The 27,004-nt window shown below is 38.0% G+C and overlaps 1 protein-coding gene across 6 annotated transcripts in view; it reads left to right on the plus strand.

Annotated features, from left to right (window-relative positions):
* RAPGEF2 (Rap guanine nucleotide exchange factor 2) overlaps positions 1–27,004 on the plus strand; it is a 195,329-nt gene that overhangs the window by 100,493 nt on the left and 67,832 nt on the right. For 2 of the 6 annotated variants that reach the window (XM_063335391.1, XM_063335393.1), the window contains exons 5-7: positions 211–286; positions 3,022–3,189; positions 5,917–5,934. In XM_063335391.1, the coding sequence (XP_063191461.1) occupies positions 211–286; positions 3,022–3,189; positions 5,917–5,934 (262 nt within the window). Of the gene's footprint in view, positions 1–210; positions 287–3,021; positions 3,190–5,916; positions 5,935–20,699; positions 20,825–21,142; positions 21,708–27,004 lie in introns of those variants that run through there. The other 4 variants (XM_063335392.1, XM_063335394.1, XM_063335396.1 and 1 more) reach the window with 3 other exon arrangements.

A 27,004-nucleotide genomic window follows, 5' to 3' on the forward strand; every position in this document is an offset into this window, starting at 1 on the left:
CTAATAAACTACGTAAAGACAAAAAAACACAGTGCTTGATGTCCTTGGGTATCAGTTACTTGTCGAAGGACATATGCGTGAAACTTGTATTGTGCAGAGGTATGTACGTTTTTTTCTACGCTTGACAATACCGGGAGAAGATGTAAATATGCTTAGGGATTGTGTTATAGCTCTGATTTTTGTTCTGATGGATGTATTTTTGTTCTTCAGTTTTGGCAAGCGTTCCGCAGGAAGCTTCAGGCGTGGCTGTGAATGCATTGTTTTAGAGCCATCCGAAATGATTGTGGTAAGAATATTTTCATTCAGTTGCCTTTAAATTTTACAGACCAGCTTTGGTAACATTTCAGCTTCTAATAAAACTCGAAGTTTTCTGTTCTGCATGCAATCTTTTCATAAATCTAAGATGTCATAAATAACTTTCTTGCCATTCTTTGCACACATACTTGCATTGTTTGAGTGATAAAGGCACCTTTTATATTGCTGTTACATTTACTTTTGCATATTTCTTAAAAAAAATAAAGTTTTCTTGTGCTAGCCAAATAGTAGAACTCTTTGTGTGTGTGTTTTGGTTTTTTTTTTTTAAAGCTGCTGTATTATTATAGGTAAGCAATAGATGCTTTAAAGTGTTAATCTCAGGTTAGCATAAGTAGTTAATGTTTGATTCTAATTAAATTTATCATCTGCTGCCTGACGTTTTAAGAAGCAGTTTGAACATTTTTAAAATTCTGCTGACTTCTGGGTGAAGGTTACTTCGTCAGCAGTATCTGCTTGTAGTCCAGTGCCAGAATAGCATCGTCTCTGAGGGTTCGCAGGCTCAAAAAGTTCTTAGTTGCCACCTCAGGGTGCATCATCTGAACAAATGCACAATCAATGGGCTAAACGTGGGGTTTTTTTCTGTCACTGACATAGTCACCACTTCATAATAAGGTATGACAATGATCTAAGCCATGTAGAGATGATAGCTCAAATATAGGCTGTGGCGCTAAACTTTTTTTTTTTTTTTCTGAAAAAATGACAGTTTCTGTAAAACTTGGAGAAGCTCAGAAAATTGTGGTATAGCTTTGGGCTTGTAGAAGAGATTAGGTTACTTGCTTAAAGTTGATCGGTAGAAAAAAAAGTAGCTTTTTAACTTTATGCAAATGTAGGCATGCTTTTGTGGGTTTTAAGCTCTTTGTGATTTCACTGTAAACAGATAAAGATGATTGTATAATGGTAGCTTTTTCTGGCAGATGTTTGATGATATATCTCCCTCTTCTAATTCTAATTAAGCAAATTATTTTAGGAAGCTAATACAAAATAGTAGAAGACACAGAAGGCATATGTGAGAAATGCCAATTGCCTTTTTGCTATCCCTAACTAAAGCTCTCTGTAACTTTATTTTGTAAAGGAGCAGCTCCTCAAAAGCAGCCCCTTCTGCCTCCCCATTTGCCCCTGTATTGGCCCCCCAATTTGGCTGGCCAGTTTGTGTAACTCCCATCTGACCACAAGTTCGGGAAACAGCTTGTTGTCCCAGATTTGTTCTCTAGAGGTATACAATTTGGGTGGTGGTAGCTGTGTGGATATCTCTGTCTCGTGTGTGCCTTGATAAGTTATAAAGAAGAGTGATATAAAGATAGGTATAGGGAAGGGAGATGACTAAACAACAAGATTCCAGAAGGAATCTACTAGACTGATGGATAATATTGGGTCAGGGGAGGTACTCCCACATGAGTCATCTTAGTCCAAAAAAACCAACTTCTAGAGTTTTGGGAAAGCTGAAATTGAACACTTCACTTCAGTCCAGCCTTTCAAAGGAATAATTGTACCTTGACTAGAAAGAACCCCATCCCCAGAGTTTGTTGGGCACAGTAACTTTCAGTCTCAGGGCTGGATGGGGTCACTCTGTGGGGAGGAGAGGCGGGAGAGGTGTCGGGTGTGAGTGTCAGATCTGCAGTAGATCACCTCAGTGGTGAGGAGGTAAGCGTTACCAGCTCTTCCTGGTGAACCAGGGACTGTGCTCACCCCCTTGTGTTCGTACACTGAAAGTTAAGTGACAGGAGCTGACTAGTATGTGACACTTCTGACACAGACACGCCACAAATTCGTAGGAGTATTTTGTCTAATATTTCTTTTCCCCGTTGAAAAAAATATAGAGGAACCTTGCAAGGTGCCTCATAAGCTCTTCTTTGCATCTTCATAAATACTGTTTATCCTTAGGGGGTGGAACTGCATAGAAGGAGTTAACTGAATCCCCATATAGAGCCAGTGCTGAAAGGTTGGCTTTCTTTTTTCTCATTTGCCTGTTAATCTTGAGTAAGGTTTCTATGAATAGGGTGAACACGGAAGAGATGTTGATTTTCAGCCGAGTTATACTGTAAAAAGATTGTTCTCTTTCAGGAAAACCAGAATTCCTCGTTCAGATATTTTTATTGCAGTATACTGTTATGTAGTAATTTAGGACTTTTACTTGGAAGACGCTGAAACTGAGAAGAGTAATTTTATGTTAGGATATACCTAATAGGTATTTTTTATTTTCCCTGTTGTTTTGAATTGATTTGTTTTTACGTAAATCCAGTCTGTTAGAAGTCCTTCTTTTACGCCCTCAAAATATTTGAGGTAAATAATAAAACCAGTGCTGCCTATTGGAGAGTGAAGCCTTTGCTGTAGGTTAGCTAGGGAAGATCCCAAGGGACAAATAGAGGTCAGCAGGAAAACTACCAAAGTGGTCTCTCATACCAGTTTTCTTCTTGTAACGTATTGAGTGGTGAAATGTTTATATTTGTGCAAGAGTAAGAAGGGGGTGAAGAAGGGAGAATTTTTCTTCTGTCATTTTTGAAAAGTGGTCGTATTCAGTGATGCTGTTCATACCAATGTTGATTTTATTTTATCTTTTTTTTTTTTTTCCGTGGTGGCTTCAGTCAGTGCTGAAAATGCAGGAAATTCAAAGCTAACTGCTTTTTTTTTTTTTTTGAATAGGATTTGTTGTTTTTCTACCAACATTTTTATTTCTTGGGGGAAATGACACTCTTGCATCTGTTGTAGGTTGATTACATGGATGAAAATGAAGAGTATTTTCAGCGTCAAGCTTCTCATAGGCAATCTCGAAGAAGATTTAGGAAAATCAACCAAAAAGGGGAGCGACAAACAATTATTGATACTGTTGACCCTTATCCCGTGGGGAAGCCACCTCTACCTAGAGGCTACCATACGGTAAGTTGTCTGTATTTATGCTCCACAAAAACATAAACAGGAAAATTACTGGAAATAAAACAATCAAAATGGCTAAGCTTGCTGGTATCTTTAAAGAAGTGTGCTTCTGTAGGGAGGTTTCCCCTTAAAATACCGTGAATTTGGCCCATCAGTATGTGAACATGTGTGCAGCTTGCATCTCAGTTCAGAGTTGAAAGCACATTTCTTATGACCGTGAATGTCATATATTATTTCTTAGCATTCTAGTCATTATTTGAAATTTTGAAAGAAACTGTGTTCTCATTTCCTTTTGATATTAAGTTACGTAAAAATAGTTTAGTGTACAGTGTTAAAAGTTCCGTTAGTGAAGCACTCATTCTCCTCTATGATAACAGTTGCTAACTGTGCTGCATTGCAGTAGGCCAAATACTTGGATTACATCTGTTGTTTCTTTTTGGTATCCAGAACTTGAATGTCAAATTAACCTTTACTGGTGTCTGCCTCGAGCCCTTTATGCTTGGGTTTCAGTGAGCTACATAGTCTGCCCATTATCAAGATCATTTGGAGATCATTTGGTCATTTTACTTGATTTCTTTTTTTTTTTTTTTTTTTTTTTAGGGGGCGTAATCTTACATGTTGAAAGTTTCCAGGCTTTTTCTTGAGATGAAAATAAACTAATAATTACAATTTAGTCTGCAAAATATTTTATATGGCTTTTAAATTGAGAAAAGCTCTATTAGATTAATGTTTGGTTGGTGGTGATTTCAACTGTAAGCAAAATACTGGAAAAGCTGTTTGTCTTTGGCTCTCATTTATTTGTTTAAACCCCCAAATCTGCTAGAACCATAAAGACACAGGCATAAATAACTTTGTACATATTTAATCTCATTGAGTTCATTGGGCTGAATTTTGCACGACGTAAGCTACATGCGTAAAAATTTGCAGGATTAGAGCTTTGGTGTTTTTGAAATACTGTCTTCGACCCATTGCAGTTGTAGGTTTTTTCCATTTTTCCTTCTTTATCCTTATTCCTTAACTTGTTTGCCAGTTCCCTGTATATTCAGTGTGTGTCTGTAAGTGTGTAGATGTTTGATTACATCTGTTAATTATACAGGCTTTTCCTCATGAGTTGAATAATTACATTTTATGCCAACAATTTGTTTTTGTTTATACAACAGCTTTTAATGGTTTAATTTTCAGTGCAGTTTTAATTGCCTCTAAATTTAATATGGATTGAGCCAGTTCACTTGGTTTGAAGATTTACTGGTCTGTTTTTTGGGGGGGAAAAAAAAAAAAAAAAGTATGTGGTATTGTACTTTGTAGGAATTACAGGAAGAATTACTTTTGGTTGTATTTAGATATGTATGTTGTGCTTAGCAAACAGTTCAAGTGTGATTTTTATTTAACTCTAGAAGGGCAATGATTAGATTACACACAGTGCCATTTGCATTCGGAGGTCCTTGCCTGTTGTATAAATTTCACTTTAGGTATGCCTAATGAGTTTTTGTGAGCTTAACTGGTGCTAAGAGCAAGAGCCCATTATGTGTCGTTCTGTTGTGAGAGTTCATAATGATTTCGTGTATGTGTTGGGAAATTCATTGCAAGCAAGATTTCATGTTGAGTTGGAAGAGATTGCCAAATAAACTGTAAAATTTGCAGTAATTACAGTCAAATGTTGCTTTAAAAAGTGTAATATGATGCATGTGACTGACTTTTCTCCCCACCCCTCCCCAAAGAAAATAGAGTCAAATAAGCTCAAATGAGTTTTACAATGTAGTGAAGACTCTTCATGCTGGCCCATTCCCTCCTATTTTTACAGTATTTGGTGATCTTGTATACGTCGTTCTCTCATTCACTTATACTACCAGTATTCTTTCTATCGCTTTAACCATATGTGTTAAAGGCTGCATTGTCTTTTCTCCCTTCCTATTTTATGTCTCTTGACCTCATTGTTTTAGTCTTAATTTCTTGAAAAATTGACTGTAGAAAGCAGGGGTTTTTTGGAAACATATAGGAATTCAAAGCATATTTATAGCACATATCTTGTGGGCTTGTTGCCCATCCGTTCTTTGGTCAGCACCTGTCAGGGTCTCATCTTTGATTCTACTTCTTAATTTTGGATAAATAATGGAAGAAGCATTAAAAAAATGCATATGTTCAGATATTGCAGTAAATAACATGCTAAAGCCAAATTTGAAAAGGATTAACATGATGCATTTGTTTTCAAGTTTGCTCTTCCCTGTGGTTATGTTCTGGTTTAGGTGTTAGGTACATGAGATTCAAACTAATAAAGCTGCTTTGATAGCATCCTCAAAATCTTCACAAAATGTGTAATTTTCTTATACTTTGTTTTACTCTAAATCTGTAGCTACCATGTAGAATGATTTTTGTTGTTGTTGTTGATAAATTATTAATGCTTTATTTGCAGTAGTCTCTGAGTGCTTTTCTTCAGAAAGTTCAAACAGTATTTTCTGAAGAAAGTTTTCTATATCTTTGTGAAAATGCAGTGTGAAACTTAGAGCTTAAATGAAGCTGCATGGCTGTGCTTTTCAAGAATTGAAAATTAAATGCAGTGTTCTCAGTTGTGGCATGGCTTTCTGCAATAGAGTCAACTTGTAGGGGATGGTGGACCCTCATTAACATAATTTTAACATTATCTTCATAGTGGTGGAATGTACTATGGCATGTCTGATAATGTTCATCTTTTCCTTTCCTCCTATATGGCATTCATTTCATTTTGGCTCACAGGAATGCACTAAACCTCAGGTATTGTAACTTACTGTGTATGGTCCACTAACAATTTACTTGTGGGTTTGCAGTGTGATATCATAATACTGATATGCAATGTTATGACTAAAATTGCCTCCTAGCCTTTGCTTTGATACTTGGGCAATCTCACTATGATGTAAAAATACTAATGTCAATGTGGAATTTGGTGACAGCACAGTGTCTCTTGCCCAGCCTGATTGACCTTTCTTCCTTGCTTTGACGTCCTGTGATTTAGAGAAAACAGAGAACAATAAGCAAACGGTATATGCAAAATATTAAATGTTTGAAAGACATTTCACTCAAGTGTCTCTTCCATGACATGGAGGACTTAATCTTTGATTTTGATTTAAAAAAATAGGGCCCTTGTTGCTGTTTACTATCTATATGTCAGTAGGAGAGGGAAATGGAGTGCGACAAGATGAGCACCAAAGAAGCAACAAAAAGTTTTTGTTAGCTGAAAACTTACAAGAGTGCTTCTTGCTTGTCTTCTGTTCTGATGATGCGTACTGATTTGGTATACAGAAGCTGGAGTTTGCAGGCTCCTGTCAAAGTATGTGTAAATGGTCATTATTTGAAACATAGGCTTGCCAAGCTAGGGAGAATAGTGTGCCTGGGTGAGTCCAAGTACCTTGGAATGGTACCAAACCAAACAAAATATAGAAGTTTTGTCTGACCTTGGATCTCAAATGCAGTCAGAGTAATCTGAATATCTGAGTGGCGTCTTTTAAACTTAACTTGTTTTTGTAATTGCATTTGTCAATGCCAAAGTGAGTAAATACTGAGCATCCACCAAATACAATGTTTGATAGAATGTGTCTTGTCAAACTGATAAACATCCCCACTAGTGTGCTTGAGAAATCTCTTGTGATAGAGTCGAAAACAAATTAAAACTATTTTTTTAGCTTCAAAATTCTTCCTTTCCTCATATATTACTTTAATCAATTCTTCTGATATTTTATCAGGAAATGTGTTTATTTTTAAAGTTCCTTCTGTGTCACATTATTCAATTCATTTCTTTATCTAAAAGACCTAGAGGGTTCAAATTTCAATACGGTTCCACTGTCATAGGCAAGTGCTAAAATGCCTTCTTTCTTCAATATGTCTGCTACGTTTCTTCTAGGAACCCAGTTTCTTATCTTCCGATCAGTGCTCAGCAGTTTTTCAGTGGAATGGTCACTTGGCATTAAGTAACCTATGGTTACTAAAATATTATGTCGAGAGTGATAATGTGCTTCTCAAATTACGATAGGAATTTGAAATACTTCGTAGTATTTTGATAACTTACCCTAATGCTTGAAGGACCATTTGAAGTGAAATCTAATGTTGAATATCGTACTTTGGCATGTTACTTTTGGAACAAGTGTTGCTGATTTCTAGGGTGAGGAAAAGAGAAACCTCATAACGTATGGAAATAAAACGAATGTGTTTTATCAGACCGATAAAATGGCATCCTTTTTGCCTCCATTTGTGGTTTGGTAAAACAGATCTGTTCTTTTTCAAGGTAGGAAAAAAAAAGCCTAGTAAGTTTAGGTTGAGCTGTTCTTACTTGAATCTGGAAAGCCTTGTTCTGATTTTTTTGATAGAAAATTTTTGCTTGTGCTTCTAATGTGTCAGAAAGTGATTTTAACTAGATTAGCGTTAACATCTCCTTACTTAATAACAGAAATTGGATTTTAACTTCTGAATGTGGATTTTCTTTCTGCGTGTATCTATACTTAAGGCTACTTAATGTTTTCAGTGAAAAGCCCTTTTTTTTTTTTTTCTTTGAACGACTTGACTGAAAGAGCGTGGACCCTTTCTCCCAAGAACCTACATGACTTTTCTTCTGCTTTAGGCCAATTTTAAAAAAAAAAAAAGGAAAAAAAAACCACAACCAAACAAACTTTAAAATAGAATAGTCACCTGAGGAGTGAATTTAAAAAAGAGTAGACTTTGTTGTAATGCTTTACTGACAATAAGCTTTGTGGCTGCTTTAGTGCATCCATGAAGAAGTGGTCATGCCCTGTCTGAGTGTTGCTGAGCTGGTTATTGTGTATATAATGCATGACATATTTCGTGTAAATTAACGGAAGTTCGTAAAGGGAAAGAACTTTGTCCAAAATAAGATGCTGTTCTTTAGTGGCACAGAGTTTATGAGTAGTAATTTATAAACCCCTGGTTTGTGATAGTCTGTATGTCCTGTGCCTTGGACTTGATATGTAAACTGAGATGTGGGCTTTTACTAGTCTGACCCGTAGCCTTTGCTTTGCTAAAGGTAAAATACCAAAGCTTACTGGGGGCTATTTAGAGCGCTGCAGGTAGGCCTGTAAATAAAACACTGAAGCACCTGTGAGTAGCCCTGAACAGAAAGTATAGTGTGTGGGTTTTGACTCTGTGAGAATCTGTCCAGATTTGAATTAGTTCAGAGGCTTATGAAAATTGCCACTAGTGCCTCCTCAGCCGGGCTTTTTTAACCCAGCTGCTGAAATCCACGCAAAAGGTCTCTCCGCATTGAGTAGCCTTTCTTATCCCATTCAGCTTGAGATTCACGTGAGGGGACAATCCGTTTACCCGGTGTCGGAAGGAAAAGAGCAGTGGGCATGGAGCCATCAATAACCCCGGCTTCTTCCCCAAGTTACGAGCATGCAACAATTTTATCCTCACACATTGTGCTATGGAGCCAGTCATCGTGCCGATGCGTTAAGGGCAGGCAAATATTGACCCTCTGGATTTTATTTGAAGGAGGTGACTGAAAATTTGAGTGAGAAGAGGGCTGGAAATGAAACCATATGTATAATGTTGCTGAGTCAAGTCTCACCTGCAGCCATGACTACCTGAAAAAATAAGTATGAGGGTTTTTTTTCTAGCTTTTCAAATATTTTTTTAAAAAGTATTAGAAGCTGCTCACTTAGTAGCAAATTGTAGAAACCTTGCTTCCTGCCCCCCTTGTCTCTTATAACTAATACTTAGTGCAAAGCATTGGCAAAATAGCCTTATTTCCTTGATACTATTTGCATTTACGTTGTCTGCTGAGGGTCTAAAATGTCCTATATTGAAAATTTATGTTCAGATTGTCCTGTCTTATGAAACAAATTTGCCTTTTCCTTTGTCTGCAAAATTACATTTTAAAAATCAACAAAGCTGTTGTATGTCATACTTCCACATTTAGGGAAGGATTTTAAAAAAAATATGAATTTTAAATTTTTCTGCCTGAACTTGATCAAAAGCCTAGTTTTCCTTTGTTCAGTGTGTGTGGCTACTGAAGCAATGTGGAAGTTTACAAGATGACAAGCAGTGTATTCTTGTGGTTAATATAACAGATGAGAATTCAAAAAAGCTGATTGTATTTTAGGACTTTGTTACAGAAGTCCAGTATAATTTGGGAGAGGGCTTCATGTTAAAAACCAGCATAACACAGTTACTTCTCTGCATGTGTGTTTATGCTCATGTTGTAAAATACATATTGCTGGGTGTCTTTCCACGGACACTACAAATGATCATGAAACGCCTCATATGTGCTTGCTTCGCAGCAATGTGGACTTTACAGTATTGTGATATACCTTCTAGAATGTATTCTTCTTAGTGCATTGTATTCTACATTGTAAATTGATGCCAATATAGTAGTGTACTTAGTCATCGTTATTACATATAGAATATCAGTTGTTTTAGTTTGAATCAGTAGGAACAATTGTCAGATACCCGATCTACAAGAAAGCAGTTTAAAGGAATACTGTCAAATCTTTCAACCCTGTAAATAGCTTCAGCTTTCATTGTATCTGATGGTTTTTAGGATTATCTGGCACTTTCATTCTAATACAAGTTCACTTAATAAAGCAAAAAGCAAACCACAGAATCAATTGTGAGTATTAGCATTAATAAAACTTGCTTTTAGGAAGAAATAACTACATCTAAGCTAATTTGCCAAGTCTAAGAAAATTATTTGATAGGGCAATGAACGAGGAGGTGTGGACACATTGAAAGCTTGACGTTATAGACAGGTATAAAAGATATGGTGAGGTCGTGGGGGTGAAAAAAAACCATCCTTGACCTTGGAAGTGTTGTGCAAGTCTATTTACAAAGGGAAAAAGGCACAGAAAAGCTACGGGGGATCTTAGTCAGGTACACTTGGTCGCCAAAAATGTTTGGGGAAGCAGGATGTTTGAGGGGTTTGGCTTTAGAGACTCGTATGTGTTATGGCAGCTGAGCCTATTTAAATAGATTCCGTTTTTGAACAGGATGCTAGTTTAGTTTTCCCCCAGATAGAGGATGAATGTGAAGAGCAAGGAGAAAGGAAGCTGAGAAGGTCCTGTTATGTGCCACATGCAAAATGAAAGCAAAAAAGTCATCTCACTTAAATAAAAATTGGACTGGACTCATTCTGTTCCTGGATATGAAACTAATTAATTTAAGTAATATAAGCACAGAAATGGTATCCAAAACATAATTGTACACACACCTAAATTTGCAGTGTATTGCCGACGGGAAGTGTCGTGGTATGTGAGGGTGATTTAATCACATGTTTTTGCATGTGTGATTAAACACCTTTCTGTTTTTGTTTGCAGAAACAAATTTGTCTCTAGTGATAACACATTCAGTTTAAAATAATTTATTTAATATTTCTAATGTTTATATTTAAAATGAAATAAACTGTAATGATCATTCCATTAATAAAAGAAAGGGGCTAGTTCTTAACATTGTCAAGTGCAAGTGGAAAGTTCCTTTTACCAGGAAAGCTATCTGTTTAGTTGCTTTTGTTCGTTTACAAAATTAAGTGTGCAATTTCAAAAGCAGCTGGTTTTATTATTCTATGATGGTGACAATCTACTCTTGGAATGAGACTGATCATCATGCTAGGAAGTAATACAAAATACTAAGTAGATATACATAGTATTTGTAATAATTGAACGCATGGAGTAATGCTAATTCCTGAAGCGCGTGTCTGTGTTACATATGCAGGTGTATTTTGAAGTGAGACGCTACAAATATTGTGGGGCAGTTTTATCTGAAATATGAAATTCCTGAGATGATTTGGGCAGTTCCCATTAACCATTTTTTGTATAGGAGTTGGATGTTTCATTATGGGAACAGCCCCTGGTAATGTTATTATGACAATATGTAATTCCCATCCCTGTGTTCTGTGTTTGTCGCAAAACGCAATGTTTTTAGTCACACGGCTTCTTTCCTTCCTCCGTGTTGAAAGGGACTATTGCTGTTTAAGGTTATGTAGTATGTTATGTATTATTGTTAATATACGAGAAATGCTATCATTTTATTTTGTGTAGCACCCGAAGCAAAACAAAATTGTTAGTTCATCATCCTTTTAGTAATGTCTACTGGCAAGCTAATGCAAAATTAATGACATGCAGTGTGTTATTTACTCGACTTGCAGCTTCTGTCAGAGGATGTCTATTTTTATATATTACATCATCCCTGTTGCAGGACTCGGATATCCATTGGGATTTGCTGTTCTTCCATTCCCTTTGGAAGGGCTCACATTGATGAAATAACTGGATTTGTAATTGTGATTAGATTTGGAAATTCAAAGAGAAACATTGAAGCTGTGCAGTATTTTCTGCAACTGAAGTGTCAGTAATGTTACCGAGTTTCTTTTTTTTTTTTTTTTTAAGATATATTGCTGACACTAGGTCCTGTTTACCGCTTGTAGAGTTTCCAATACTTTGTGACCACACATATTTGAAACTTTGCTTAACAATAGCATAGATCTTGCAGAGTAGCGTGAGCTTTTTTGTGGTTACTGACTTGTGATGTGCTCTTTTATATTATATGAAAGATTGCTTTTCTGAGATGTAGGGTATAAAACTAAATGTGAGGTTTGTCATCAAAGCAGACAGTTGTTCGTGCCCCGGAAAAATGAATTTTTCATAACTCTTTTCTAAACTGATCATTGCATAATGTAACTAAACACAAATATTGAATTTCCACCACTTAAGCTTGATTAGAGCTGAGGAAGATTAAAAAAACAAACACATACATGTGTTCTTAAATATTTTTTTAAATAGGATATCCTCATTAGCGTAAGGTTATTCATTTAGAAACAACGTTTGCATATAAAAATACGTATAGGGAAATGGGATCTGCATATGCATTATATTTGTAGAATACCAATACAGATCCTTTCAACACTGGCATCTCTATACAGATGAGCATCATGAGTGACAGTCCTAATGTGGACATTTGCTTACTAAAGCATGGAAAGAAGCTGTCAGTTCATTTTTTCCCAAGCATCTGAGCCACTCTTGCGTGAGCTGTGCTTGACATAAAGACTTAAAGATAAAATGATTAGTATTTGGTGTCAATCTTTCCACAAAAGGTTCTGTTTCTGATCACAACAGTGCTCTTGTATTTGATTTGAATCATTTAAAATGATCATTTTGCTGAGTGAATTTCAAAGCTCTAAAAAATTAATAAAAGTAGTAGTTTAAATATCCTGAGCAACTAAGGAAGTACGTATAGAATTGAAAGATGGGAAAGATGGAACGTTCCAAGAAGGCCAATAGCATGCTGGCTTTTATCAGAAATAGTTTGGCCAGCAGGGCTAGGGAAGTGATTGTCCCTCTGTACTCAGCACAGGTGAGGCCGCATCTTGAATACTGTGTTCAGGTTGGGCCCCTCACTACAAGACAGACATTTTGATGCTGGAGCGGGTCCAGAGAAGGGCAACGAAGCTGGTGAAGGGTCTAGAGCACAAGTCTTATGAAGAGCGGCTGAGGGAGCTGGGGTTTAGCCTGGAGAAAATGAGGCTGAGGGGAGACCTTATCGCTCTCTACAACCACCTGAAAGGAGGCTGTAGAGAGGTGGGTGTTGGTCTCTTCTCCCAAGTAGCAGGTGAATAGGACAAGAGGAAATGGCCTCAAGTTGTGCCAGAGGAGGTTTAGATTGGATATTAGGAAAAATTTCTTCACTGAAAGGGTTGTCAAGCATTGGAACAGGCTGCCCAGGGAAGTGGTTGAGGCACCATCCCTGGGGGTATTTAAAAGATGGGTAGATGTGGTGCTGAGAGACATGGTTTAGTGGTGGACTTGGCAGTGGTAGGTTAACAGTTTGACTTGATGAAAAAGACCTCTTAAAGGTCTTTCTCAACCTAAATGATTCTATGATTCTAAGTCCAGAAGGTCAGTTATTCTTTCACTTCAGTTCAGGGGAGCTAACAAGTCCTTAGTAGAGCAAGGTAGTTACCTTGAATTTACCGCAAGGTTTGTGTGTAAATTCTTTCCCTCTCCTTCACCACCCTGTTAACATGGTTACGTAGCCATACTCAGGTCACGGTGAAACAAAGTTGTTGTTAGATGTGAGGCTGAGCACCCTTGAGCATTTCTTAATTCCTCGTATTTGGACATCTCTGATGGAAAGATTTATTTTTTTTTTGTATAATGAAAAAAACTTTTGTTGTTTCATGGAAGGTCTAGTCAAAGTGTTAGTATTCTGCTGTATGCGTAATGGGTATGGGGAGCTGGATTTTTGTTTTGAGCAGTTAGCCTTAATTATCTTTGAATTTTCAGATAGTAAAGTTTTTATACGCACCTAGAACAGCTGGCAGGTGTTATGCGTATTGTTGATGTGGCTGGCATAAAAACTACACAGATTGTGCTCTTGCTCTGTTTTGCATTATTTGTATATGTGTGCGTGTGTGCATGTGCTAAAATGTAAAATATTTTACCTTTTCTTTGTTTCACTTCACTAAATTATATTCTCTATATTACTCTTGAATGTTGTAATTTGGTGAGTATAAAGGCCTGCAGCTAACTTGTTTTAAAGTCTGCAAATGATCCATGGTGCGCAAAAGATCATCTTAAAAGTAAGTACGCTAACAGGTCTTCTGATAATCTTGGAATACAAAACAATATAGAATCAAATTATTAGGGATACTCAATCTGGTAGATGCACTTCTACCTCATTTTGTTTAGCACTTCTATAACTAGGTAACTGATGTTGAAATTGCAAGGGAAAATCGTAGTTTTAAATTTGCAAGATGGGACATCAATCAGTTGATAGTAGTTTCCAGGCCCCCTGTTTTATTTGATAGGGGAAGAGGAGAGGGAAAGGGCATTTCTTAGATTTTTATATTAAGGTCTCCTTATTTCAAGGATATAATGTTGTGTTTTGACTTTTTTTCCTATCTAAAACCAATTTGGCTCATTTTGCTTGATAATTATTTTTAGAAGTAAGGGTTAGCTATAGTTTGTTACTGATAAAAGCCAAAGGTCTGGATAAATGATTTCTGTTCAGCTGCTAGAGCCAGGGCACAAAGCTCTGAAGGTATGTTAGTGCATGGTGCATTACACAAGGGAGGATATACAGGGGTATGAGAAGAGAGTTTTCCAAAAAGAAAATGATCTTTTGCTGATAAACTGGTTTTAGCGTTGATTTTAATTGGGAACCCCTGGAGTGGGCTCTTTGGAGAGTCTCCCTGGGAGGAGACTGTGACTGGAGACAAACCCAAAAGTTATTTCCTTCCAACAGACAACCGAAGTGAATGAAAATCCTCTGTAACAGCAAATGGCCCTTTGAAAGTTAAACTTCCTCAAAATACGAGAGAGAAGTAGTTAGATGTTCAAATAAACATTCAAGGAGATGGACCGAAAGGACTCAACGTTTTACATATGGTAGTAAAATTGATGCGCCATCTCCACCATTATTTGGGGAATCTGGAAACCGAAGGGCAGACTGGAGGTTTTCTGCCAGTCCCTGTCTATGTCTGCACCTGGAACATAGTGATGAGAGTTTCAGATTCTCCCTTAAAGCTTCTGAGTAAAGTTCAAGAAAAACTGTTAGAAAGCGTATTGTGTTTGCTTAAAACAAAAATACTCCCCCTTCTCTACTGCCAGAATCTCCCAATGAATAAACAAACAACAAAACCCAATAGAAAACCAGCTAGCATTTAGAGAAGAATGGAAAAATCTGGGTTTTGTTTGCTTTTAACCATTAATATTTTATACTGAAACATTAAGTAATTGTTCTGCTGCCTGGGGTGGTCTCAGACACATTCAGTTCCGTGCCAGAACAACCATCCTTCTGTTTCAAACATGTTGGTGTATTTCAGGTAACGGGATTCAATGGGGCTGGTAAAGAACATAACGGTCTAGAATTTGGGCAGTTGACTGACCTCAGAAAAATCACTGAGTGTTAGTCTTACCTTTAACAGTGCAGCAGTAGGATACATATGAGAGAGGTGTGCAGTTATCCAGCTTCCATAAAGTTTTCCTGCCTTATTATACAGTGAAGAACATGAAATTTTGGGGGTGCCTCACATAAGTGAAGAACTTTTGTCCTTGGATTCCTGCTGTGAAATTAGTATGGACACAATGATACATGGCTTTTTGTGGGTGTTTTTTTCTGTCTTGTTTTTCCTCCAAGATAGTCAGGCGATTTCTATCTCCGTAGTGAACTTCGTCTCCAGCAAGTATGGGTGTCAAGGTATTGTTTAGATCTGGTAAACAGGCCCTGCTAGTCATCATTAGGCCCAGCTAATATCATCATTCTTGACCTTAAGAAGAGTGTTTGCTTTTTTGCTTTCATGCTTGTTTTCACAGTTTAAAAGCAGAAAGCACATTCTCATGTTCTCTGATTTAATTAGCACATTATCTTAAACTCTTGTCCTTACACCAAAGTGAGAAAGTTTTATGAACATTGGGAAAAAACTTCATCTAGCCTAACAGACGGCACTTTTTTTTTCACGTCTCAAGTACTGAAGCAGTTAAGGCAGTCAAACTAATCTGTGACCATTCTGCCAATTGGAATCATTAATAGCTCAAAATTTTCATGTCTAATTTTTAACATTTAATAATGATAATATATACTTATATGCATGTTATATGCATCAAACTTTAGGCTTGTGTAAGTAATAACCCTTTGCTTTATTTAAAAAAAAACCAAAACACAGGTAAATCAGTTAAACATCACACAAAGTGACTTCACAGACGTACGTACTAAATATGATTTTGATCTTGCAAGTAAAATTTAATAAGTAAGACCTTACAAGTGTTACAGGAACACAAAAGATACATTGATCTTTATTTTATTTTTTCTCTAAAGCCTTGTTAGATTTAAAGCATAAGTAGATATGGAGTTCAGAGAGAAGTTTGTGTGCTGTGTTACTGTGGTGAGCCTTTGCTCAAGTCAGTTTTGTAAGCTAAAATAGATACTCCGGAAATGGGACATTTTGTCACGTTTGGGATGAGTATCCATCAGTTATAGGTTTTCTTTGTGTCTATTCTAACATAAGTGTCGTATGTAAGATAACTCGATGGCAAGTATTTTAAATGAATACCATCACTTGCTTCCATTTTAAGATGGATGGCACGCAAACAGAAAGTTTGCTCTACTGAAAACAGAGCTGTGCACAGAAGGTGACAAATGAGCCTGCCGTCAAGGGGAAGATTGGCAGTCTATGGCACATCCACCCAGCTGAGGCACCAGCCTGACTGCTCTGGGCTTGTCGTTATTTTAAAGATCGGGATTATAGATTCATCTGCAGCAGCAGCTCAACAGAAGGGCATTTGCTCAAATGGTCTGTAACATTAGTAAATGTGCTAGCAAAACAGCACTCATCGCCCCATTGTAACTGTTGCTTTGGTGTTGCCAACAGGGCGGTGAGCATCGTTATAATGATGTTAATGCCACAGCTTTGTGAATAAAAAAAAAAAAATAAAAATTTGACAAATACCGTTACTTTTGGGTGAGGTGGTATTTTAGTCGTAGCAACTCACCTTGGAGAATGTATTTGGTAATTTTCCCTTATTCAACAGAGTTTTATTTAAAGTTCTCAAAGTTCTTGAGAAAACGTGAATAGGACAAGTGTGCCTGGACAATCCCATGTCTGCGTTATGCTGATAAACAGGAACTCGCTTGCATGAAATTGGGTCGTATGGACAGAGATTTAAATTACTGGCAGTAAATTTGCCTAAACACATTAGAATAAAGCTTTCATATTGTACAGGACATTTAAATGTACTGTAGCATTTGGAGTGAATTATTGTTCTGGGGTTTTAGTGGTTTCAGTTGGTGTTTTTAAATCTGATGGGAGCATCAGATTGTTATTTAGCAATCTCTCTCCTAAGGCTAGTGGGAGGGAGAGAGCATCAGCTTTATAAAATTCAGAAGCATGCTCCTGGGAACCGAACAGTTTTGTGTCCAATAGCCCTGAGCTTAACATCAAGTTTTAAACCTCCATTTCTTTCCAATTGAAAGAGGCGGGGGGAAGCAAAGATACCTCTGCCTTATTTTCCTTAAGAGGACATATACCGTTTTTGCACTCTGCAGTGTAGCTGTCTATTCCACCTACACAACTGTGCAATACCTGTGTAATATTCCCTTCACTGTGAAGGTTTCTGGGGCACACATAATGGTTGTGGGTTTTTTGCCTTATTCTTTGGTCTTTTTTTTCTATTTCTTTGACTCTCCCCCTCCCTCCCAGTTTCTAGCTGCTGGAGTTGTGAAGTGGCAGTAAATTTGGTGACCTTACAGTGTTCTGGCGTCTTTTGCCCAAGATTTTGAACACGAAGGAAATGATACTTTATATTGTGTTTAAAGGCAAGGGGAAAATGTGCTGATAAGTTCTGTTTTTGAGGTACTTCAGGAAAAGGATGGTTTCTGTCTACGTAATCTGCATAAATGTTTAAGTTCTCCTGTAAATAGTCGCGTGTTAAGGTGACTGCTTGAAATTGAAGATTTGAGGTAATCTGTTGTTGCAGCATTTGCCATTAACCTAAAAAGGTTTAATGCTCCGAGCATTGTTGACATTGCTTAGGAGAATAACATCCATGTGAGATTACGTTGTAGAATGTAAAATAGCTGAAAGGCATTAGTCAGACGCTGCTGAGGTCTGTATCATTTTCTACCTAAATTCAGAACTACTGTTCATGAATCCTGTGGGTAGTCCAATGATGTCCTAATGTTTTTGTAGTTGCTTTTGAAAGGATTTTTTTAACATTCTTTTCTGCGACTCAGATGCCAGCTTTCTCATAAATACAACATTTTGAAAGCAGCTGGGGATAGCCCGTCATGTCCAATTATTGCACATCAGGTTTATTAACATCTCACTTTAATTGCCTAAAAGCATCAGCAAAACTGTTTTGCTCTTTTCAAACTTTAAGTCTAAGTGAGGAGTTCGTACATGGGTTTTAAAGTACGCATGAACACGAAGTTGCAGTTAGGTTTTCTTTAAGCTATTCGTGATTGCTTATGATAGAAACTTCCCAGGATATATTGTTCTAGTGCTTTACACTGATTTAAATTCTATTCATTCTTCACTGAAACATATAATGATTCACTGAACTTCTGCTTTAATTATTAGGTTTTTTTATAAAATGTAATTTATATGTAATTATTTTCTGAACTGATAATGGACAGTACGTACGATTACACTGCACCACAGTACCTGGAAAGCGGTGGAAGTGGTGGCAGTTGAGGAGGAAGGAATAGGGAAATGGAATCAACTGTTTATTTCTTGGAATTGTTTTGATTCGCAAATTGCCCAAGTGGTGTTTTCTCCACCTAATTACATAAATATCACTGTCCACCTTTTGAATGTGAAGAGGCTTTTTTTTGTTTGTTTTGGAAACCAGCAAGTTTTCATCAGTCTGATGCACGTGAACATCAGTTAGACTTTGCTAACTTACTTTAAATTTTGCATTTATATACGAAGTACTGACTTAATTTTCTAACAGGGAAGTAGAGGAGTATAGTAGTGGCCAGTAAGGAAGTGTTTGATGGCACCATCATCTGGAAGTTTAGACTTTCACTACCGTTTTAATGGTTTTGTTCATGTTTTCGTGTTAATCTTCAAGGCTTATGCTACAGAAACATAGGCTAGATTTTAGCTGGAAATACCAACTGATGCAGAGTAAGATGTGTGTTGATAGTTTCGTATGTAATGGAGTTCAGAAGGTGGTGTGCTCCCTTGCTACGCTGGGGAGATATTTCTGTCTTGGCTGAACTTCTTTTTTTTTTTTTTTTTTCCTGACATGAGCCTAGAACCCCACATTCCAATTCTGCTCATGGTGTTAACTGCAAGGCCACCAAATTAGGCTCAAGAGGGTTGTAATTGCTTTGTCAACAAGTAATATTTTTAAATTTTGTACTAGAGAGGGTTTGTCTAAGCTTCCTAGAATGAATAACTTCCGCTATTTCTGGTCAGCACTTCATCAGAAAATTGATTGCGCTCATGATTAGACTGTTTTACAAGGCTTAAGCATAATTTAACATTTTTAAATCATCTGTTAGTTGCACTGGCGCATTACAAAGACTTTTAAAAATTCTGAACTAATTTTTGTAATTCAGTCGTTTAAAGAATAGCTTATCTTTTAGCATATACTAGAAGAGCAAGAGCACAAGTCATTAAACTCTAATAAATGTAAATATATTCGATTTATTATGTGCTGTGTGTGAAATGGTGTCCTTAGAATAACTGTGGAAAAAATAGACCAGATATTTCAGGATATTTTCTTGCCTTACTAGAATTCATTTCCACTAATTTTTATAGCCTCATTTACTAGCAGTCATTGTCATTACTGAAAGAAATCACTGTGTAACAAACTAAACTAATTATCAGTGGACATGTTATTTGGGTGGAAGGCAACTGCTGGTTGCATGACATAGTATTCTGTAGTAGTCATATTTTTTCCTGTGTGTTTTTGCCTGTGTAACAACTGTTAAGTCTTTTTTCTATTGTTCTTGTTAAGGCGGGGGCGGGGGGGGAAGGGACTTTGAAGTTACTTTAAGTACAGATGGTCTCTGATTTTAAAGAATGTGTTGTAAATGTGTTAGAGAACTGTATTAAAGTTGAAGCCTAACGGGAGAGTGGCACGTTCCTCTTTGCCCTGGCTTGGGCTCCCCTGTGTCAACTGGGGAGAATTTTTGGCACTTACTTTTTGGCACATTGTATAGGGCTGACAAGTTTATGGCTTAAGCGTGTTCCCCGTTGCGTTTTAGCTCCTCTGCAGCATGATGTGGCTAGTATAACAGGAGAAGTGGTATAGTGTAAATGGGAGTGACCAGGGAAATTTCTGTGTTTAAGATATAATTGCAGTCAGAGAGGAGAATTACAAGAGCCATATGTATATCAATCTCTTCCAGATCTCGCATTTTTAGTGGGATTTGTGTATTCGGTGTGCAAGGAGAAGCAGGAGCTGTGTTCAGAAAGACTTTAAACGATGTGTTAAAGGGTTCTGGACGTTGACCTGCCACAGTCCCTGGCTATCTGTGGCCTGCGTCGTGGTGAAGCTGCTGAAAATCTGAGGGAGCTCATCAAGCGCACTGTTTATAAATACTTGATAACAATGTTTACAGCTCTGCAGCAGCACTCTTTTGGGTGGGGGAAAAAGGAAGGTGATGTCAAGCCCTCTGCTTTATCCTCACCTTCATGAAAAGTCGCGTTCGGTTCAGGATTTGGCGAGGTAAACGTGGGTCCTTATTCCCACCCTGACTTCGGTGATATTCTTAGGAGCCGGCAGCGAGCGGATCCCTCCCCTCTGGGGCTGCCCCGATCTTCAGAGGCTGATACCAGACACAGGCAAGAGCTTGCTGTTTTATCTGCATTGTCCATCTCTACCTTAATGAGTGAAATGGTTAAGTATCCGAGGGGGCGAGCCTCGAGGAATGTGTCTTCCATTTGACTTGAATATTTCGGTGGATAAAGGGAGAGGAAGGGAGAGGGAGGGAGAGGAGAGAGTGAGAGAAATCCACTTACATCACTGGAACTGCATTGAGTGTGTGCCTGTGTGCAGGTTAAGAGACAGACTACAGTGTCTTTGCTTTCTGCAGGAAGCAGCAATGCCGTTTGTATCCTAAGAGGAATTTTTTATTTAGAAAAGGAAGCATTCTTTCTACCCAGGAAATGGCTTTCCTTGTGCGTTGCTATGCCAACTGCCTGCAGCCATGGTCTTCCAAAGTAAGCACAATAACGTAATTATATTGGCGTATTGCATTCAGAGTCATGATTCTCTGGGTTTTTGTGTGTGTGTAACTGTGTTGTATTTCTGTTGCTGACTCTTTGGGCGGTAGACGTGCTCGTCTTGATTGCGAGGAACAGGCATCATAAAATTAAATGTCCATCAATGTCATGCTGTTAAGATTAATTGTGCAAACTTGGTTAGCTGAGTGGAACAGAGATCACTGGTCACTACTCTGTCAGCATCATTAGCAGCCAGGGGAGGAGGTCCCTATCCGCGGGCTCTGCCCTGATTTTGGGGGAGTGGAGGGTAGTGCTGGAGCCGGGGGGAGGCTGCGTGTGTGAATGTGTGTGATTGCAAATGAAACAGGAGTATTAACAATGCTTGGCTGAATGCTGGAGGCTGGTTCCTGCACCCTGACTAATATAATACTGTATTAAGCCTTTTTGAGGGAGTCTCTGTGCAGTCAGCCATTTTAGCTTTTTTCCTCCTTTTTCTTTGCTTCCCATTCCTCGGGCTCGGGGAATGGTTTTGTTCCCTTGGATGAATGCTGGCTATGTAGGGTTTCATCAGGCTCTCTACGTCCTGACATGCTTAGACTTTCAGCGTTACGAAAATGGAGCCTAACGCTGTCGTTTGGATTGCTGCTCTGCACTACAAGTGCGAGGGGGGGGTTGAGCTTACCAGTAGTGACACTTTTAGCTCCAGCTTGCTTTCCCCCCCCTCCTCCTCTTTTTAATGTGATGCTGTAGAGGGTGACTTGCCATCCATAAGAAATTGGTACATGATGTGTAAATTCAGTTCGGCTTATCTTTCTTCATTATGAAACCACTTGCAATCCCAGCTAACCATGGAGTTATGGGCCAGCAGGAGAAACACTCAGTAAGTATTGCAAATTCTGTTTGTTCTATCAATAACCTGTCACGGGCAAACTGCATGGAGATTGAAACTGCTTGCCGTCCTGCTCACGGGCTTTCCTGCTTGTGAATTTAATGTAGTGGCTTTCGAGGGAAGGCTGTACCTGAGGTGGCGTTAGAGTCGGTGACTGTATTTAAGATTGCTTTTAGCTTAGAAAAGGCAACTCTCTAGGCTCTTTTTGAATGTTAAAAATTTAGTGGGGAAATGCTGACATACATGGGGCAAGAAGCGATATGCATTCAGTTAAAATTGTTATGCATTTGTTAAAACTTCAGAGAAATATTCAAGCTGTATAACAAGTGATATAATTGCAGGTGGTGATAAGAATAGATTTATTCTGTCTCGTGTATGGTACTAGCGTGCTGTTGCCTTGTAGCATGGCGTTTAACATCTGTGATACACTTATGCTGAAAATGCAGAAACTGTTAGTAAAACACGGAACGAACAAAAGGCGTAAGTACTGATGCTTTCTAATTGATCCCATGAGTCAGCTACACCTTTGTCATGCTTTAATCCCATAGGCTGCCTGTGTTTATTGTTTGGGAAAAATGCATTCATAAGCAGAAGAGCAAACATTATTTAACAAGGCCTCAGGTGTCAGGAATCAGAAATTTAGGTTTTGCATGATAAAAAGATTCTAGAAGTATAGATTCTTATTGCTCAGTTAACATGCTTAAATCTTCCTGCTAGATTTTCCTACGGTTCAATATAATTTTCAACCTGACAATTTGTTTCTTGAAAAGATATTTATATAAATATGTTCTGTGCATACTATGTGTGTTGGAATGTGTACAGTATGTTCAGCATATACAGCTAAGAATCGTGAATATTGGGAAGATGTGATAGCTGGAACTTTTTAAAGTAGGAACATTTTCTTCATAAATTCAGTTTTGATTGTGTAGAAATACGGAAACTAGAAACATTTCAGAATGCATCTAGTGGATTTTTCTTATGCACATAGCAGACACATCACACTTCCTTGTTGTAGACTGTCTTGTTCTTTTCCCTTATTCTTAATTACATTCTAAGTATAAAAGAGTTCACGTTACCCAATCATTTGGTGTTCATGAAATATTTAGAACTTAATCTAAAAAAGAAAAATCTCCTTTCCTCCTGAATCTCAAGTACTGAAGAAGCTGAAATAGACTAGGATACCTTGAATTTCGAATAGGAATAAAATGAGAAAGCTCTTTCTGAAGAATGTTGATGAAAAGTTCTAGATTGATTCTGGTAACCCAGCAAGTCTAACTGTTTATAGATAAAGGAAAAAATTAACCTGGCATTTTAGAGACTCTGAACAAGTTCTGTCATATTTTAGTTGTATTACTTTGAATTAATTAAATCAGAGATATAAATTACACTCTCTGGACTAAAATGTAGGAATAGTAAAAGGGGAAAGCTTACGGTATTGCTTTACAAGAAAATGAGGTTACCTCAAGAAATGTCCACATATATGTAAGAGAAAGAAATCATACTTTGACATAGGGCTGACACACAATTGCAGATTTTGACATAGTTTATAGAAGTTACAGAGTTATAGAGTTTATATGGAAGTTTAAAATGGAACTGTTAGGACAAAATGTAGCTTAGCAGAAAACACCACTTTGGCAAAGAAACTTTACATGCTTGGGTCTCCAGGTAGAGGTTAGTTTGCTTGGAAAATTGAACTGAAAGATGTGAATTCTTGGTAGAGAGGCAAGGCAAGCTTGGAGTTTCAAGGTATATAGACTTTGTCTTGCTTTGCGCAAAAGGAAAACTTATTGAATGAATCATTTTTGGTGATGAGTTATTTCCATATTAGTATGTTCCCAGAATCCTAAATCTTTTATTGGTATCTGACTTGATCTTATTTCAAGGAGAGAGCCTTAATTACTTCTGTGACATCCCCGCCTAGAGTCTCACAGCTTAATTTGCTGGGACAATCTGGAATTGAATGCAAAAATCTTCTCTGCAAGGTTTCACAAAATTCTGTGAATTAATTTTAGTTTATGTTGTTAAATCTTAATTTTACATTTGTTTAGTTAGGGAATGAGGGATATGCGTTAAATCTACTGTTGTGTGAAAATGGTATGCAAACTGACCGTTATGTTCGTTGTGGTGAGAATGGAGGGAGGAAAAGTAAAAACTTGTGTTGCGTTTCTGGGATTACTTAATATAAGAAATAAAATCAGATGCACCAATCATGTACTGGTGCTACATGTCTCACACTTTCTAAATTGGAAGAGTTTGAAGCAGTGCTACTGATGCCTGTCTGAAGGTGGTGTTGCTCTGTGGGTGACGTTCCTTGATACACAGCTGTTGTCATCTGCTGAGCAGGGACTAAAAGTATGCTCTGGGTGAAGAATGGCAGAGAAACGAAAGCTGGATTGTTGAAAAAGTAGTTCTGCTTAGTTATTGTATTTAAAGTAATTAACCAGATTTCGTGTAATTCAGTAGGTTTGTTCTATTTGGCTGTATCCTTGCTGATTTTTAAGAGGCCTCTCAACTAGCCTTGTAGTGCTGTCGTTATAATTTTCCTAATCTTAAATGTTAGGAGGATGAGTGTTGTTTCCAAAATGGTCACTTTGTGGATGTTGAAACAACTAGCTCTTGAAAAGTTTTACACATTGCATTGTATACTTGCTTTATTATGTGGAAAAATCACGTGAAGGTCTAGCATATGAAGGTTCCCACGGTAGATTTGGGCCTTCTAAAATGTTATCTTTCCATCTCATGTCTCCTTTTCTCTTGTATGTGTTGTTTGTAGGAACTTTGATTGAAGTTAGTTTAAAAAAATATGAAAAAATTGACAGGTGTAAAGGCTTTTAAAAATGCGACTTGAGATGCCTAGTTCTTTCATGAGTATGTAACTTATGAATTGCAGGGTACATTGGAGTGCCTTATGTACAACCCGTGAGAAAGGATAAGTTACATTTTTACTTTGGGTACTATTAAGTCTGCTAATAAAGGTTATGTTTCACTGCCAGCCCAGTGACTCTCCTTTAGTCATCATGTAGCTTGACCTGTCTTGAATTACTGAAAAATATTGAAAGCAGTAAGGCAAATCTTTGTGAACTAATTTTGGGTCACAACAACCAGATGCGGTGTTACAAGCTTGGAGAAGAGTGGCTGGAGAGCTGCCTGGCAGAAAAGAACCTGGGGGCGTTGGTTGACTGATGGCTGAATATGAGCCAGCAGTGTGCCCAGGTGGCCAAGAAGGCCAAGAGCATCCTGCTCTGTATCAGGAACAGTGTGGTGAGTAGGACTAGGGAAATGATTGTCCCCCCGTCCCCCTGTACTCGGCACTGGTGAGGCTCCACCTCGAGTACTGTGTCCCATCACTACAAAAAAGACATTGATGTGCTGGAGCGTGTCCTGAGAAGGGCAACGAAGCTGGTGAGGGGTCTGGAGAACAAGTCTTACGAGGAGCGGCTCAGGAAGCTGGAGTTGTTTAGCCTGGAGAAAAGGAGGCTGAAGGGAGACCTTATTGCTTTCTACAGCTACCTGAAAGGAGGTTGTAGAGAGGTGGGGGTTGGTCTCTTCTCCCAGGTAACAGGCGATAGGACAAGAGGAAATGGCCTCAAGTTGCGCCAGAGGAGGTTGAGATTGGATATTAGGAAAAATCACTCCACTGAAAGGGTTGTCAAGCATTGGAACAGGTTGCCCAGGGAAGTGGTTGAGTCGCCATACCTGGAGGTATTTAAAACGTGTGTAGACGTAGTGCTTAGTGATATGTTTTAGTGGTGGTTTTTGTCAGTGTTAGGTTGATGGTTGGTCTCGATGACCTGAAAGGTCCCTTCCAACCCAGGCAATTCTATGATTCTGTGACTCTAAAATATGGTAAGAACAAGCCAAAGATTTGTGGCCCTTTGCTAGGGCCCTCCTTGCTCCCAGGAATGAAAAGGAAGTGAGTGGTATTTTGAGGAAGAGTCTTGTCTGGTAATTGTTCAAATATGGTTATTTTAGCTTGGTAGTAGTGGTGTTGACATAATATTCTGGAAGAGATTATCCATATTGTTTTATAACTCAAACAATACAGTAACCTGGGATAGTTATTTGTCCTTGGAGTGAGCATCATGCAACACTAATAAGACATGGGAAAGAGAGGTGTGATGATGTGATCACTGGCTATGCTTGGTAAGCTGAACAATCTGAGGTGGCATCATACCTGGATATTTATATATACATCTCTCTGGAAAAAAATACATGTATGCAAAAGAACTTTGAGTAGGTAGTAACCTGTTAGCTGCTGGTGGTTCTGATTTTTCGTCATCTTAATGAATTAGATTGCACTGGGACTTGATACAGATTTTTCCTGTTGTCGTTAGGCACCTTTATTTTTATTGCCTATTGAAACGAGGTTTCTGGTTTGGCCCCAGCTGATTATTCCTTTCCTTTTGGAAAAAAAAATCTTCTCTGTAGACCAGTGAAGGAGTTGTGGGTTTTTCATGTGATTAGGAATAGTATTTCACCTCTTCATAGATACAGTCTTCATGATACAGTCCTTAATTACATGACCATATATCTTCTGCAGGATTCATCTCGAGATTAATAGCTCTGGTTTAATGAGCAGCTGTTTGATATTTTGGGCTAGCTTCATTGCTCAAATGGCCAGGTTGTGTTTATGGCGTTTTATTCAAGTCCTGCTCCGAAACTGAAAGCATTACTTTTTGTTTCTTCTGTGGCTTTCTAAGGTGTTTTTAACTACAGTGTTCATATGATTTGTTAAAGTAATGCAGGGGTGGGCAGTATCTTTGTTTTTCATGTAGCTCTGTTGAAGCAAATCTTTGGCAAAAAGTAAGGAAAGAACTTAAGATGCTTATTCCTCAGCATAGCTAGGCCTAAGTGAGCGTTCAAAGCATGGATTTTGTTATTTGAATTTTCTGTGTATTGGCCCAGTTCAGGTACTCAGGGTTGATTTTAATTGACTTGCTTGGCATCCTACCAGAGATCCGTGGTGGAGTCTGGCTAAATTCCTGTTCTCCAGGACAACATTTAACTGCAGATATTCTCAAAAGCTTATAAATGGTGAAATTTGGGTCATTTCATAGAAATGACAGGGAATACATTAGTGACCTGTAGAGATGGCAACGAAAGCATCCTTGGCATATAGGAGATGTCCTGCAGTCTTTCTGTTACTGTTTCAAGGCCTGGGGATTGCACAGCACATTTAAGAGTCGGGGAAGAAAACCACACCAAAACCCCACCATCTGTATGTAGATTGTGCACGTGTGCACAAAACTGCTTTCTCTACCTTCTTAAGAAGTAGATGAAATTTCTTC

This window comes from Chroicocephalus ridibundus, chromosome 5, assembly GCF_963924245.1.
Source record: "Chroicocephalus ridibundus chromosome 5, bChrRid1.1, whole genome shotgun sequence".
NCBI lineage: Eukaryota > Metazoa > Chordata > Aves > Charadriiformes > Laridae > Chroicocephalus > Chroicocephalus ridibundus.